Source organism: Ovis aries, chromosome 18 (assembly GCF_016772045.2).
Source record: "Ovis aries strain OAR_USU_Benz2616 breed Rambouillet chromosome 18, ARS-UI_Ramb_v3.0, whole genome shotgun sequence".
Lineage (NCBI taxonomy): Eukaryota > Metazoa > Chordata > Mammalia > Artiodactyla > Bovidae > Ovis > Ovis aries.
This window is the reverse complement of record NC_056071.1, coordinates 13,476,756-13,493,490: the sequence shown is the minus strand read 5'-3', so window position 1 is coordinate 13,493,490 and position 16,735 is coordinate 13,476,756. Positions and strand designations below refer to the sequence as shown.

At 41.2% G+C, this 16,735-nt stretch overlaps 1 protein-coding gene across 20 annotated transcripts in view; it reads left to right on the top strand.

Annotated features, from left to right (window-relative positions):
- Positions 1 to 16,735, top strand: part of CHD2 (chromodomain helicase DNA binding protein 2) — a 111,709-nt gene that overhangs the window by 70,305 nt on the left and 24,669 nt on the right. For 17 of the 20 annotated variants that reach the window (XM_060401572.1, XM_060401566.1, XM_060401567.1 and 14 more), the window contains 10 exons: positions 1,662 to 1,832; positions 2,743 to 2,918; positions 7,308 to 7,349; positions 7,906 to 8,045; positions 10,871 to 11,009; positions 11,192 to 11,342; positions 12,454 to 12,576; positions 13,795 to 13,923; positions 14,715 to 14,855; positions 16,559 to 16,693. In XM_060401572.1, coding sequence (XP_060257555.1) covers positions 1,662 to 1,832; positions 2,743 to 2,918; positions 7,308 to 7,349; positions 7,906 to 8,045; positions 10,871 to 11,009; positions 11,192 to 11,342; positions 12,454 to 12,576; positions 13,795 to 13,923; positions 14,715 to 14,855; positions 16,559 to 16,693 — 1,347 coding nt within the window. Of the gene's footprint in view, positions 1 to 1,661; positions 1,833 to 2,742; positions 2,919 to 7,307; positions 7,350 to 7,905; positions 8,046 to 10,870; positions 11,010 to 11,191; positions 11,343 to 12,092; positions 12,218 to 12,453; positions 12,578 to 13,794; positions 13,924 to 14,714; positions 14,856 to 16,558; positions 16,694 to 16,735 lie in introns of those variants that run through there. The other 3 variants (XR_006056797.2, XM_042235060.2, XM_060401577.1) reach the window with 3 other exon arrangements.

The window sequence follows — 16,735 nt, the reverse complement described above, 5'->3', positions numbered from 1 at the left end:
TTCTGTATATCAGTCTTCAGTTTTTACAACAATGTTATGTTCCAGTCACTGTTATCATCATTTATAGATGAGGAAACTGAGATACAAGGAGGCTAAGTAGATTTCCTAAAGTGACACATGTTTGGAGTTGTTATTACTTCTTTAGACAGGGATTCTGGCCTGTAGCGTCTGGCCCTTGACTGCTACACCACTCTTGGGAAAGTTAAATTCCCAGCTGCATGAACCAGTGATGTATCTGTAGTATTGGTCTTTGTATCAACTAATACCATTTTAAAAGTGAGATTTAAAGTAGTTACAAACAGTGGTTAACTTGAGAGATTAGTCAGATAATTCATTTTATGGAACAGAAAAATGTTAAATTTTAAATCTCAGAAATTATGCACCCTGGTTTTGTCCTGTAATATTAAAATTATGATTGTGAAGACATGATATCCATGTTGGGAGTTAGAGTTAATTTTGCCCAAAAGTTCTGATTTCAGTGTCAGCTCTTAAGTTATTTTGAAGAATGGAACCTCCTAAAACTCTTTAACTTCAGTCCAGTCCTAGGGGCTGCCCACTGCTGCTCAGAAGTGGCCAGAGTTGGTAGATGTTTCTCTGTAGCCATAGTCTAAGGCTTTCAAACGCATACATGCAGATGACTTTCTTTCTGGGATGCATATTATGTCTGTATAAATAGATACTAAATGTCTGGTATCAGGCTTTCCTGATAGCTCAGTTGGTAAAAAACCTGACTACAGTGCAGAAGACTGGGATTCGATCCCTGGGTCGGGAAGACCCCCTGGAGAAGGCAATGGCAACCCACTCCAGTATTGTTGCCTGAAAAATCCCGTGGACAGAGGAGCCTGGTGGTCTGCAGTCCACGGGGTCACAATAGTCGGACGTGACTTAGTGACCAGACTACAACATGAAGTAAATGGAATATTCTTCCAAGTTTGCTTAAAGTTTTGCGTTTTATGTTTTTGTTCCTGAGGCTAATGCAGTTTTAAGCATGTGAAATTATCAAATACCATTAGTTTCTATGCTTTTAATAAAAGTGAATAAGGTAACCAGTTGACTAGACAGTAGCTGCTGCTTTGAGTTGTGCTTTGTTTCAGATGAGCTCTATTCAGTGTCAGTTTACAGGGCACAGGCCTGTCAGTCCACACTGGGCTAACATTAGGAATTCGGATGTGATGATCTGTGTCTACTTTATTTTTGGCCACACAGCACAGCATGTGGGATCTTAGTTCCCTGACCAGTGATCAAACCGGTGTCCGCTGCAGTCTTGCCGTGGAAGCATGGAGTCCTAACCACTGGATCACCAGGGAACTCCCTGCAAATATTATCATCAAATAAATCTAGAAGTTCTAGTTAGTGTGTTAGAAAATGTGTATGATTTAATAGCACATCTTTTAATAAAACACAGAACAGTTTGTATCTTTTTATCTTTCTTTATTCTTTAGTAAAATTCCTGATGAACTTTAGAACTCGGCAAGTAGATTTTGTTGAGGGGATAAGGGAGAAATTAGTGGAAAACTGATTTTTTTGATTATGTAATATCGTAGGAGTCCTCTTATTCATAGCATTTTAGATTCAAAACACTGCCTGAGTTGGTGTTTCAGTAGATGGTGTTTGGGAAATAGTGAAATGTCAGTCAGACAGTGAAGTCCTTTTGTTGTAAGGTTGCCAACTTTGCAACGATGGAGGATGAAGAAGAGCTTGACGAGCGTCCTCACAAGGACTGGGATGAGATCATCCCAGAGGAGCAAAGGAAGAAAGTGGAGGAGGAAGAGCGGCAGAAGGAGCTGGAAGAGATTTACATGTTGCCTCGAATTCGGAGTTCCACTAAAAAGGTGATCGAGTGAGACAAAAGAGACGGAAGCGCTTCTGGCGTGCAGGGTTCCAGGGCAGAGTTTCGGGAACTTAGCAGAGGGAAGCAGAAGCGTGCGCAGGGCCCAGGAGCATACCTGGGAGATGTTCCATCTCTGCATCTTGGCCCTTTGAGAGATGGCTGAACATGATTTGAGTTTGCCAGAAGGTTGCATTTTGCACCTGAGACCAGAATGAGTAATTCTAACAGTTTGGTTCTGATGGTCAAGGCCTTCAGCTTTCAGAGTCAAATGTCTCTTCCTCTGTAAATGTTCGTTCATAGCACTTGATAAAAATACTTAGTAAGAGATTATATAAAGGTGCTTCAGTTACAGAGCACCATCATAGGCACTGTCTAATTTAATTTTTGCAAGAACATAGAAATAGATAAACTATGTTTTTATTACTCAATTTGTAGGTTTGCCTAAGATCCTAGTAAGTCAATATTAGCTAACAGTAGTTATCATTGAGTATTCACAGTGTACCAGGCATAATAAGTCAGTGCTTTTACACTGACTGACTCATTTAATTCATATGAAAACCCTATTTATAGGTGCTCTTATCCCCATTTTACAAATGGAAAACAAAGGCATGGAGAGGTAATTTGCCCAAGAAAGTAAACATGGACCTACAATCCAGATATTTTTATTCCAGTGTGCTTAGTGATGGCCAGATGACCAGAGGCAGTGTGGACCAGGGACGGTATGCCTCTGGCAGTGTGGATACACAAGCAGATCTCTCATCGCACGCTATCTGCCGCCTCCTTTCTTAGAGGCAGATTGACCTGCCTGATAAAATAGGAAGTTCCGAGCTTTAAGGAGTTAAGATGGGCTGGTCTTAGTCCTTAGATTACTTGGACCTGGCTTTTGCAACAGTGTACCTTTGCGTTTTCAGGCTCAGACAAATGACAGTGACTCTGATACTGAGTCTAAGAGACAGGCCCAGAGGTCCTCTGCCTCTGAGAGTGAGACGGATGACTCTGATGACGACAAGAAGCCCAAGCGCAGAGGGCGTCCCCGAAGTGTGCGGAAGGACCTGGTGGAGGGATTCACGGACGCTGAGATCCGGAGGTTGGTGGAGGCCCTGCTCTCCCTCCCCTCAGGTTTGGGTGGGCATGCTGTGAGCCTCAGGTGATGCATCCCTCACCTGGGTGACAAGGAGGGCGGAGGACAGCAGGGAGACAGGAGTCGTGCCCCAAGACTCCAGGGTGATTCTGCCTTCTCCAGGCTTTTCCTTAGTTGAGCTCTTTGTTTACTTCTTGTTCTCTGCTCGGAACATTTCATGATGAAGAAAGTCCAGCCAAGAGGAAAGAGGCTATTGGAGGTCACCTCTGGCTGGAACTTTTCTTTGTTTTTATTGAAGAATTGAGTACATACATGCATATTTAACAATGTATGTAGAAGAAATGGCATCATAGAAAAAATTAGAGGAGTACAGATAACCCCAGTTTGCTTTCTGTTAGTGTTAATGCTGGTATCCGTTTGGTTTGCTAACACACACAACATGTTGTTATGCACAGCATATTGTTCGGCAGCTTGCTTCTCGTCACTTTCAGTTTTAGGCATCTTTCTGTGTCGGTAGTTACTACACATTTGTTGGTGTCTGATTCACATTCCTCTGCCCTCCAGAAAAATCTGAAATTGTTGCATTCAAACCATTTCCCCCTAGTTTCTATGTTATCTTTTTAAACAGGTGAAGAAAGTAGAAACTCTGAAGATAGCTCGCTTTATGATCTAATCCATATTATTAACTTAACTATATCACGTAGTCCTTTTAGGTCAGTATTTGAAGCCATGAGGTTGTTTCCCACTAAATGTTACACCTGTTCTGTTCTTCTTTATTTACTATGGAAATACAAACACTGGTGAAACGTCAGCGCCCCTTCCGCTGGGTATCATCTTAACCGCTGCGCATCGGTAGTCTGTCTGGTGTGTGGCCCTGCTTCTCCCGTCGCCGGGCCTAGTGTCGCACAGAGAAGGCTGTATGTTGTGCTGTGGCTGAGTCGGCTGGGCTGACGGTGTCTGTTGGGCCTGTCGGTTTACCGCTGTTCGGCTCTTCTCTGCTCTTTGATCCTCTGCCTGGTTGTTCTGTTCATTATTGGGAACGGCGTGCTGGCATCTCGACTGTTGCCGGATTGTTTATTTTCCCTATTTTGTCAGTCACTGCGTCCTGCGTTCTGGGCCTCTGCTGTCAGGTGTGGATCCTTGATAATGTGCTGTGCTGAGGGACTGGCCCTTTCCTCATCAGAAAATGTCCTTCGTCTCCAGCAACAGTTTATGTCTGAAAGCTTCTGTCCTGGTTCAGTGCTCATGTAGATGCTCTGACTCTCTTGATATTGTATGTGTGGTATCTTTTTCCTTTTTTATTGCGATCTATTTGTATCTTTGAATCTAACTCTTACAGACTGTATCTAGTTAGATGATTTTTTAAAATTCATTCTACTGATTTCTTTGTTTTGATTGAAGTCTCTGAACCATTTACATTTAATGCAATTACTGATAAAATAGAGTTTATGTCTGCATTTTTCTGTTTGTTTTCTATGTCTTGTATCTTTTTTGTTTCGTTATTTCCCCCATTACTGCCCTCTTCTGTATTGCATGATTTTAGTATACTATTTTAATTTTCTTGTTTCTTTTACATTTTAAAAATTATTCTCTTAGTGGTTTCCCTGGAGATTATAGTTAATATTTTCAGTTTGGACTAATAGCAACTTAGTTTCAGTGGTATTCTAAAACTTGACTCCAGTCTAGGTACATTCCTTCTCCCTTTTTGTGCTTTTATTGTCAAACAGGTTTAAAATCATCCAGGAGAAGTAAAAAGTTACTGAAAAAAATACATACACACTGTCTTTTTTACTTACTCGGGTGTCCTCCTGAGGCTCTTGTTTGTTCGTGTGGATCTGAGTTATCGTTTCGTGTCTTTTCATTTCTGCCCCAAGTACTCTTCTTTAGTGTTTCTTTTAAGGGCAGGTCTGCAGCAACAAGTTGTGTCTTTATTTATTTGGGAATGTCTTAATTTCTCCTTTGTTTTTGCAGGATAGTCTTTATTCTTTTTCTCTTTCACATTGGCTAGTCTCAGTTGACTTACCTTTTCACTGATGTTTTTCTTCTATCCATTCACATCTACTCCTGTGATTTTTTTTTCATCTTAGTTATTGTCCTTTTCAACTCCAGTTTATATGTGACTCCTTTATATAATTTCCATCTCTGCTAATATTCTTCATTTAGTGATAACATCATTCTCAAATTTTCATTAAATTCTTCAGACATGGATTCTTTTAGTTCTTGTATATATTTACAATAGTTGATTAAATCCTTTGTCCATTAAGTTCAACTTTTGGATTTCCTAGAGACTATTTCCATTGAAAACTGCCTTCTTCCCCTGTACATGGATTATAGTTTCTTGTTTCCTATAACTTTTTGTTGAAAACTGGACATTTTAAGTAGTAAAATGCGGCTGGTCTGGACATCAGAATCCCCCTGCCAGCCAGTTTTCTGTGTTTGCTGTTTGCTGTTGTCGTCGTTTGCCTATTTAGTACCTTTTCGGGACTAGTTCTGTGAAGTCTCTGCTCATTTAGCTTAGAGCTCAGCTGATGATTGGGCAGAGACTTTCTTAAGCACCTGAAGGCTACCAAACAGTAAATCTCCAGCCTTTACTAGAGGACCCCTTGTGAATGCTGAGGCATGTGTTCATGCTCTGGCAGGCAGTGTACGACTTTGCCTTATCCTTCAGCTCGTGTTTGTGTGGAGCCTTGGACTGGTCAGAGGTGAGAGATTAACAGCTTCTCATGTCTTCACTGTGCCTGCACACAGCCCTAAACATGTGCAGCCTTCTAGATTCCCGGGAATAGGCCCAAGCTTTTCAAAGACACCTGTGAACATCTTTTCACCCCAGTTTTTCCATCGCGGTTTTTGACCAGCTTGTTCATCCTCAGCTTATAATGCTGCTTTCAGGCAGCCATGGTGTTAAACCTTTGTCTCTAATTAATTTTTGACTGATGAACTATGGACAGTGTCTTCACAAAGACCCAAGTCAGATGAAGACAAGCCTTAGAATGGAGTTTCTCAGAGTGCCGTCGGTCAGGCCAAATAGCACTGTGTTCTGGGGAAGGAGCTTCTGTGGAGCTCCAAGCCCATTCTACTCCCTGGAATGGCTGCTGGGTTGCTGTAGCTGGGAGAGTGGTTTTCAAGGCAGTCTTGGTGCTGGGGAGGAGGCACGGGAAATAGAGCAAGTCAGAACAGCAGAGAGCTCACCATTCATACTGATAGTCAGCTGTTTTCTTGAATATATGCTTATAAGTTAGCTGCAAGCCTTTGATTAATTTCCAGCATTCCAACAAAGTTGACTTGGACAGTTTTTGCCAGTGTTCTTCTTGCTTTTATGAAGGAGCAGATTTTCAGGGGTCCTTATTACTCCATCATTCCTAGAGTGCTTCTCTGTCTCACTATTATTTTGAAGTAGGCTCAAAGGACATATTATTTCAGATGTAAAATATTTCAGTATATGTCAAGAAAAAGAAATGTAGAGTTGAGGAATAACCCTCAGGCTTGCTTTCACATACAGTACTTTCCTAATCCTTATATCCATGCTGTTCCTTTTAATATTGTTTGTTAGCTATTGTCATGCTCATCACCACTGTTAAGAATTGCTACGCCTTCTCTTTTCATTTTTATCTCCACGGTATCTCTTTTCACTGTTAGCTAACCAGATAATTTGGCGTTTTACAGTGATGCCCTTCATATATTGTGAATCTTGCTTTTTTAGTGAAAGTGCTAGTGATTGGCTCTAGGGAGGCGAACAGATTACACATATATTGGCTTTTAGCGTAGTTTAGACTAGAGACTTGGGGAAGGGTGATTAGGTTTTAGGTTGGAGACACCGTTTGGCAGGAGTAAGAGTTTCAAAATAGTTTTGCCTAAAAAGTTTAAAATCATATATTTATTTTACTTTGCCTTATTGCAATAAGTACATGAGGCAGTCCTAAAACTCTTCTAGATGTTTTATTGACCAGAACATAATGGAAAATATTGAAGTATGGAATTGAAAGTGACAGCAGTGGACTGAATAGACCAGTAAAACTGTGTTGGATTTTATCATAAGAGTTGTGGTTATTAAATCATTTATTACCTATTACCTGTAAACTTGTACCTTCTAAAAATTACAGTGCTAGAGTTAAACCACCATACAGTTACATCCCTAAGCAGTTTCATGACCAGTCACTGAGAATAAAGTTGATCTTTGGTTTGAAAAGGTTTTTAGCACTCATTTTAAGTTGGCCATTTTCAAAGGCATTCAATATTCATTCGTTTAGTGGCAGTTGCAAGGATTGGGCAAAATCTCTTTTTGACTGTTCTTATGTTTTTGACCATTTTTATGGCTTGTATTTCATCACAGGATGTGTTTGCACCAGCCTAGCTGAAGTCTGCTTTTTAAACGTGATTTATTAATCATTTTCCTAGGTTCATCAAGGCGTATAAGAAGTTTGGTCTCCCTCTTGAACGGTAAGCTTAGTAACACAATAGTTTCTTATCCAACTCTTTTTCCCTTCTATTATGTAGCAGTTTCTTCTTTTGGTTCTATTTTCCATTTTTAAGGTCTGGCACCTTTTGACAGTCTGAGTTTTAGACATGACATGCTCTAGATGACTTGGAGATCAACAAGACGTGATGCAGATGTAGCTGCACTTTGCTTCTAGGAACACTGCAGTGAGTGGGAGTAGGCATGAGAAAGGAAAGTGAGCACGAAGAAACCAACTAGTGCTGATAGCTGCTGGGCTCCTCACCCGACGGCCGCTTAGTTAATAAAGAAAGCCGAGCCCTTTCCCCTGTTTTCTGAATTAGCCTGTTTTTGTGGACTCTTCCAAGTCAAATTCTTTATGATGGAAAGTGAGTAAGCTAGGCATAGTCACTGCTGGAGGGTTCTTGTTGGAGCCTTGGAGCAGTCAGTTGAGGAATGAAGAGAGGAGTGTCTTGGCAGGAGCAAGCTTATGCAAAACCAGGTGGTAGCTCACGTGGGCACAGGGCCTTGAGGTGTGTCCCGGTATTTGTCTCTCCTCAGGCTGGAGTGCATAGCACGCGATGCTGAGCTGGTAGATAAGTCTGTGGCGGATCTGAAGCGCTTGGGAGAACTGATTCACAACAGCTGTGTGTCAGCAATGCAGGAATATGAAGAGCAGCTGAAAGAAAATGCCAGCGAGGGTAAGTCAGCAGGTCTGCCTCAGAGATGGTCAGAGACCCGAATTGGAATCCCTGCTGCTCAGGGGTCTCTTCTCTGTTCTCTTTCTTCACACTTGTATCCTGTGCTTCCCTCCTTTTTTGAAGTGTGTATTCTCATCTGCCTTTATGTGAACTCAGTTGTTAGATCCCAAAGATTTACTCCCAAACGAAGCTGACTTGCCCAGGGTGCAGAGCACTGAACAAGCGGAATGATTTTTTAATGTTCTGTAGAAAGTTCACGTTGGTTTGAATGATGTAAAGATCTGAGGAGGTAAAGCCCGACTGGGCACATTTGTATTGCCGCTGCGAGTGAGTACATTACAGACCACCAGTAGGAATTATCTTGGATGCACATACAGGTGTTGTTTTATTGTGATAAAGGATTTAGAGAATTAATCCAAATAGACAAAGCAGTAGCTGAATATTGTAAAACTCTTTGTGAGAGTGAGACTTTCTTGGCACTAGAATTTGTTATAATTGAATTTGACTTGTAGCATGTTTTCTGTTACACACCCAAGGTACTTTTGCATGTCCTCTACAAGCAGGAGGTGTCAGGAGAGAGCTGAAGTCCTTGTTGTTAAAGGATGCCCTTATAGTTGAGCCTCAAAGAGATGAAGGTGTGGCCCTTCCAGTTCCCTGGACTGTGGTGTATCTGTGCAGTTGCCTCCAGTCTCATGTCTCCCTTCACTGAGGTGGCTCACAGGAGGCTCTGTCAGCTGTGATTAGGGGTTCACAAGTAGGAGGCGGCCAGTGGACCTGGAATCTTGGTCCTGATGGTTCTCAGCTGCAAGATCTGAGACAAGTGATAGCCTCAAGGGTCTGGGGCAGAATGGAGTAGTAGCCCCGAGTCAGCGGGCTTGGATGGCCACTAGAATAACTTCATACACGTGAAGTGCTTGTTATCACGTTTGCCTTGCAGTGCTAGCTGTTTCATCAAGTAGAGCGTTATCTGTGCTCCGAAATTTTCTTCTTATACTATTACTTAAAGTAATAGAATTTTAAAGTACCTTGAATATAGTCAAAAACATTTTTTAGGTGTAGTTTTTGGGTTTTTTCCCCCCATGAAAGAAAGAAAAACTTAACTTGAGTGGTATGGACAGTGATCCAAATTTGTGCTTTTATAGCACCCAGAATACATTCAAAAGTAAACCTTACCATTACAGTGTTTCTCTTTTTTCCTTGTAATTGGTTTAAATAAGTATTACACTCATATGGCTGAAAAATGAAAACCAACTATCCCTATTTCTTGTCTCTTTCTAGAAATGTAAAAAATATATATATCTTCAAAATAGGAATAGATACTATTTAAACACAGTTGGTGATGTAGCATGCATACTGTTTTGCCTTCCTTTGTCCACCTTATAGCATATTTGGGAATATTTCCTTGTGACAGGTGCCCCCTCGCCCACATAGGTCTTTTCTGTGCTTATTCACAGTCTGAATTGGATGGATTGCTTCCTCTGGGCATTGCTTAACTTGCTCCCATATACCTGTATTTTCTATAAGCTGGCATTCAGTGTATTCCTGCCTCCAGGTTTCCTGCATTGGCAGACGAATTCTTTACCCATACGCCACGAGGGAAGCCCCTTCCATATGCCTGTATTTTCTATAAACAGGCACTTAGTATATTCCTGAATCCAGTTTCCAATTCTTATGTAAGATTACTGATACCTCTTCTCTCAAGCCAAGAAATTTTTGTTCCTAGAAGTGTTAGCATAATCATGTATCTGTCTTACACATATTTCCAAGTATTAATAACCAGTTTTACTGTTTTTGGTGTTTTTTGGTTTGGATTTTTGTTTGTTTTGCTGTCTCTCAGCTTGCTTGGTCTTAGTTCCCTGGATTGAACCTGGGCCATGGCAGTGAAAGCCTTGGGCCCTAACCATTAGACTGCCAAGGAACTCCCCCAGTGTTACTGTTAACAGTAAGACTTCTCAGTGCAAAGCCTGATGCCTTTGCATTTCTTTTTGTCCTTAAAATACATGCATTAGCAATGTACAAAGTACCGTGTTTTAAGATTGTTTGAAATTGTTCTTTTCTCTGTGTGGTTATAACTTACGATAAGTCGTTCAGTATCTTCTGTTTACATTTCAGTTTCTAGGGACTGCTTTTCTTGTTTTTATGAAATGTTGTGTGTTTTAATTATGTAAACCCTTTGCCTGGCCCAAAGTCAGAACTGTAAAACAAGGAGCGCATGGAGAACCTTGCCTTCATCCCTGTCCCCAGGGCTGTCTTTTCTCTCACAGACAAGTGTCATTATCTCACGGATTTCGACTTTGGCCAGGTCTGTGGTTAGAGTTGACCTGCTTTGTTTTTGCCTCTAGGATCACTTTAACTTGAAACTTGAGCTCGGGATAACCTTTCCATGACTTATTTTGTTCATCCTTTCAAATGTGTTAGGTATTAACTTGATCTCAGGCTTCTATAGTCAAGAAGTTCATCTTAAAAAAATTTATTGATGAGTTAGAAAAACAAAAGAAACATATATTTAAGTGTTTATATTACTCCTTGAAAATCTTCTTTCATTAATTAATTTTAGAGCCAAAGTATAAAACAAAGAGGAAGATTAAAATACAATTATAAACACTGCTGGACTGAAAAATTCTAAATCTTAAAAAACCAAACTGTTTAGAGATTATTTCACAAACATTAATTGAGAAAATTTTTTTGCCTTATTGATTGTATCTTTGGATTAACAGTAAACCAGAGATATACATTGAGGGAATAAGAGAGCATTTAGGATTGTTCACCTACGTTTTCTGTGAAACGGTGAATTTTACGTAACATATGCAATTGATGTTCTTTAGGGAAAGGACCAGGGAAAAAGAGAGGCCCAACTATCAAGATATCTGGGGTTCAGGTTAATGTGAAATCTATTATCCAACATGAAGAAGAGTTTGAGATGCTGCATAAATCTATCCCTGTAGACCCTGAAGAAAAAAAAAAGTGAGTATAACATGTACCCACGCATGGGTGGTTGTGCCATTAGAAAACAGATGTGAGGTTACAGTGTAGTACTTTCATAGTCTTTTCTCTGATGTACTAGAACGCTTTGTGTTCACTTGTGTTTATTTCCAAATCGGAAAGGCCTCTCCTCTCACGTCCTCCTGCCTTGGAAATCTTTTCAGATATTGCTTATCCTGTCGTGTCAAAGCTGCACATTTTGATGTCGAGTGGGGGGTAGAGGACGACTCCCGTCTGTTGCTGGGAATTTATGAACATGGCTATGGAAACTGGGAGCTAATTAAAACGGACCCAGAGCTCAAGTTAACTGACAAAGTAAGTGACTGTCTGTGGTGCTGGAGATTTCTAGAAGATTTGTTGTGTATCTTTTTATCAATGACTTACTTTTAACTGTTTTCTGAGGGGTGGGGGATCAAATTGAAGATTAGTACAACAGTAAATTCCTGGGGTTTCTAGCCTTGAAAACATTACCGTCTTTAGTGGATTGTGGCACTATTTCAAAGCTGAAGATAATAGCCAGGTGAAATTTTGGGGAAATATATAGGAGAAATCTTAAAATTCTGATATTTATCGTAGGTTAGATCTCATTGCAACAAATACCAGGGTTGGATTATTAATAATAAAAGTATTCCTCAGCCTGAGTTGTTGGCACTTTCTTTAAAATGATATTGGATTAGTTCTCCGCCTGGAGAAAGAATGAGCCGTGCCTTGGTATTTTTTGTAATGGTGTTAAACACGGGCTGTACTTCTCCCACAAAATCAAGCCTCCCACCCTATCCGTTGCACATCAGGCTGCCTAGTAGTGAGGCCGTGCTCAGAGCTGTAAGCAGGGAAAGCTGACTGGCTCAAATTTTCGTAGGATGCGCTCCATGTTGGGCTCCCGGCAGGGCTTTTCCTGGCACGTCCCTCAGCGCTCATCCCAGGTGCGGTGTTCTCAGAGGGTGCTGGCACCCTGCCATAAGCACTGAGACCACATCCAGCCTGGCCAGGAGGCCCAGCTGCGTCCTGGCGTAGCTCAGTGCTCTCCGGCAATGCTCTAAGAAGCATTTTCAATCTAAAACGAAGCTTTAACCTAGCTCCAGGGATTCCCTGCTCCTGGAAGGAGGAAATCCACGACGGCTGGGATGCTCTAGCAGACGAAGCCAACAAGCCCCTCCTACCTGAGTTGTTCTACCCTGTTAACAGCACAGGTAGGAGCCAGTGGGAGAGCTGGATTTCTCCATCCCATTTTGTAAAATGAGAACGGCTCATAAGGGATGTTCAGTGACTGGGAGCCATGGACATGAGATAGGATCTGAGGCTTTTTCTGTGTTCTGGGTGGTTGGGGAGGGAAAGGATCGTTCAGCTGTTTGCCATCTCTGTTCATCCTGATCCACTAACCGGGCTGTGGGCCATGCCGGGTGCTTCTCTTCCTTTCCTGTTGAAGATTCTGCCCGTGGAGACAGATAAAAAGCCCCAGGGGAAGCAGCTGCAGACCCGAGCAGACTACTTGCTGAAGCTGCTCAGGAAGAGTCTGGAGAAGGAGGGCGCCGTGACGGGCGGGGAAGAGGTGAGTGCAGCTGCCGGCCATGCATCCCGTGGAGCCTGAGGCTCCTGCCCTGCAGGGTTAGGTGGGCAAGAGATGCCCCTTTGGCTGTGGCACAGAATGCTATCCTCTCCTTGTCAGCTTGTTCAGTGGTAATGGCTTGGTTGGTAATGGTAGGAGTGTTCGTGTAGTAATTGAATACCTAAACACCTTGGCATAAACCCATTCTCCTAGAATACTGCCTCAAAATAGTTCTCATCTCGCCCAGTGCCACTGGTCTAGATAGACTGTTGCTGTTGCTTTATGCCGTTTCCTTAATTTTGGAACATAGATCTTGTTACTGTCTGAATATCACTGAGTTTGCCTGTTGTTCCAGCTAACACTGGCTACATGTAGTCACAGGTCCCAGGGATAAAATGGGTAATTAGGATACACAGTTAATTCAGAAAGTGGACTTCAGTTGCAGTGACCTTCCCTGCTCAGTGAAAGATTTCAGCTGAGTTACTAATGGACTCCTCTGAGCTTTACCTTTTATTTCCTCAACTTGTCATTTCTCTTCAAGCCTAGAAAGATGCAAATCACAGTTAGGAGATAGTATAGGTTACAGCCAGTACCAGTAGCTTTTGTGTGTACACACTCCTTAAGTGCTCCCAGAGCTATGCCATTTGTGTTAATTTCCCTCCATGATAGATAAAGCAAATTTTAGAAAAAAAAAAAAAAAAACCCAATCCCATACTTTGTCCTTAACAAAGTCCCATTACATAAGTAATGTCATTCTTCACATAATATGTTGAGGATATTCTGTAAGTTAGGTTCGGGAGAGATAGATGAGACCATGTTTTTTACTTTTGGATAATACTATATCTGAGTAGATAAAGACACTTTCCTTATTTTTGGATACAGCATGCTTCTGCATTTTTTATGTTCCTATTATGATCTTTTGCATATTATCTTTCTTCGTATTTGTGCATAAGGTGTTTTTCCTTCTTTTGAATTTTGTCTTGAGATTGAATTCCAAACAATGGAGTCAGTGGGTTCACTAATATGGACAGTTTTGTGAGGCACAGGATGATTTTTTTTTTCTCCTTCAGATAAAATTGATTGTACTACCTTGAATTTTCTTTTGAGTTTCCTCTTTTGAATTTATGTGGCTGCTACTATTCAAAGAATCGTAATGTTATGTGGTCATGGTTTTGAGGGTCTTGATTTGTGGTTTTATCATCATTTTCTTCTCGTTTCCAGGCCAAATTAAAAAAGCGGAAGCCTCGAGTGAAAAAGGAAAACAAAGCACCGAGGCTGAAAGACGAGCATGGAATTGAGTTTTCATCTCCTCGACACTCAGACAATCCATCAGAAGAGGGAGAAGTGAAGGTGTGGGGCTGGGTTTCAGTTGAGACGATTTTCTAAGTTACATTTATTGTGCCAGCTGGTGTAAAACCATTTGAAGTGTGTTTGTTCTATATACCAGAGTAGGTAAAATGGAAATAGAAAATACATGTATCTTTGCTTAACCTGTTTTTCATGTAAAATCAGTGATTGAAATAATGAAAGCAAATAAAGGGAGCCACGAAATTTAGTGATGAATGGCAGCTGATGCCCAGCCTCACTGCTGGGGTGATGAGGAGTGGTGGAGACTGGTTGATCAGGGAGCGTGTGCCTCGTGCATAGGGGCATCTATGATGCAGTTCACGGTTGGGCCAAAAAAACTCTCCTGTGGTTCAGACTTGGCCCAGATCTGTTAGTTTGTAACCTCTGGTCTAAGGAAAGTGAAAAGTAACTTGGTAGCATTCAGCCTGTTGAATCAGGGACTGAAAACTATGGGATTTCATTTTGTTGCACTTTGAGGTTAGTTCCAGGAGGCTCAGCAGTGGGTACGTGAACTAGCATGGATTTGAGTCAAGCATACCTAAATTCAGATTCTAGCAACCTTACCAGTTACTACCTAGCAGTAATCTCTGGTCTTCAGTTTTTTCCATGGGAGCATCTGCCTCTCTAGGCTTCAGTTGAAGCAGATGGCTTTAAGGCTGTGTGCTTGAGAACATGCTTCTGTGGGTGCAGTGATGAACCATTGAGGGCAGTGCTTTTTAGTTGTTTTTTTCTAGAAAGTAAACGAGGAAATAAAAAGTTTGTGGCAAAAGCTCACAGCCCCATTTGTTTTCTAGGACGATGGCGTAGAAAAAAGTCCAACGAAAAAGAAACAGAAGAAGAAGGAGAACAAGGAGAACAAGGAGAAACAGACGAGCTCTAGGAAAGACAAGGAAGGCGACAAGGAAAGGAAGAGGTCGAAAGACAAGAAAGAGAAGGTACCGATGCCACTCTACTTCCTGAGGTGCCCGCAGCCTTTGGGGTTCCCTCCCAGAATTTAGAAGTAAACCGGGGTTTGAGGGCCCTGAAAGAATCGTCATTTCATGACTGTATCCCAGTCATGGGCTTCCTGTCGGGATGCCTGCAGAGAGGGGGCAGTGTGTGAGTTGTGATATTCTTCAATGGAGAAGCCTTTACTCGCTCTTTCATTACACATTTCAGAGAGCGTGTTAGAATGAGATGGGACAGGAAGTTACGGATACATGTTCTCAGACTCATGGTAGAAAAGCACCGACCATAGATGAATCTGAATACATGAAAGGTTTAGAGTTCAAACCAGACACTGTCAAGAGTAGAAATGGGTTAAAAGCCTTGGTATTGTGTAATCTTCATGTTTGGGGTTTTATGAAGTTCATTCCAAACCTAGAATTCTGTACAGTGTGGCATCTTGCTGACTTCTGATGAAGTTATTTTTCAATTAATCTTTAATCAAAACATGCAAATAACTGAATTCTACCAACCACTTATAAGTCTAACAGATTCCTTAATGAGGACATATGAAACTTTTTTAATTATATGCATATAAGAACAAATATAAAAATTTGTTTAAAATCAAATTTTTAGAAAAATTAGGCCAGGCTATTTGGATTGCCTTTTCTTCCCACATACCAGTATATCACAAATAGTTTTCCAAGTAAATAAATTAAAAAGTCATTTTTAGTAGATAAAGGAAGATTTTGTTTGATTATAACTTTTTGGAAGTAATTTAAGTTTCCCATATTGACATTGCTTTCAAATTTCTAATGTTATAAACTCTTGTTGTGACAGATGTCTTTCTTTGCATTTGTGCTTCTGCAGAAAGATAACCTTTAAAATGAAATATTGAAAAAATAGATGCACAGAAAACGATTTAACCAGCAACCATGTACCAGATATTGGTACCAGCAATAGATATTGGTACCAGCAACAGATTTTGCAGCTGTTGACATTTTTCTTGTTTACTTCAAGTGTTTTTTCCGGCTGCTATGTTTGGTGTTCCACACACCCATTACCAAGCACCCCTCAGTTAAAGTTCCCCTCTGTCCCTTCTCCCAGTTTCGTTACCCCCCTTTGTGACAGTACTCTGACATTGGTATGAAACTACCTTACCCATGTTTTTATACTTTTCCTACATATTATGTAATCGTAAGCAAAGCATAGTATTGTTTTATGTTTTTAAATGTTCATACCTAAAGTTAGTTTTTATTTGTATCTGTGTCTCCATCATTCTGCACCCTTTCATGGATAAACGAGCTTCATCCACCTGGATTCGTGTAAATTCAATCACTTAAACTATTTTAGTTACTTAGATTGAAGCATATGTTCATTCTTAAGCTGTTAATCAAGCTGCTTCTTGCTCCTCTGCTGGAGCTCTTCAATTTGCAGTCTTAACCTCTCGATGACATTTTTGTACATTTCATCGATTAGGGGATAGAAGCCAAAATAGCACTGCTGAAGCTGAAATTAAAGTCGGCTCTGCTTAGAGACAGGAGCGGGAATGATATATGATTAGGCTGTTAATTGAATGTGTTTGGCTTCATGATGCCTCGAAACTGAGGCCGTCTAGTGCACCCACTTACAGTGGCGTGACACAGCAAAGAAGCCCGAACTACAAGACAGGCGCACGCAAGTGACAGTGACCTTGTAACTCTTTTCCGAAAAGCCTAAAGGTGGTGATGCCAAGTCTTCAAGTAAATCCAAGCGCTCTCAGGGCCCTGTCCATATCACAGCAGGAAGCGAACCCATCCCCATTGGAGAGGATGAGGAGGATGACCTGGACCAGGAGACGTTCAGCATAGTAAGTCCTGACGTCGAGGGCCGGGGTCTGCAGCTGCCGTGC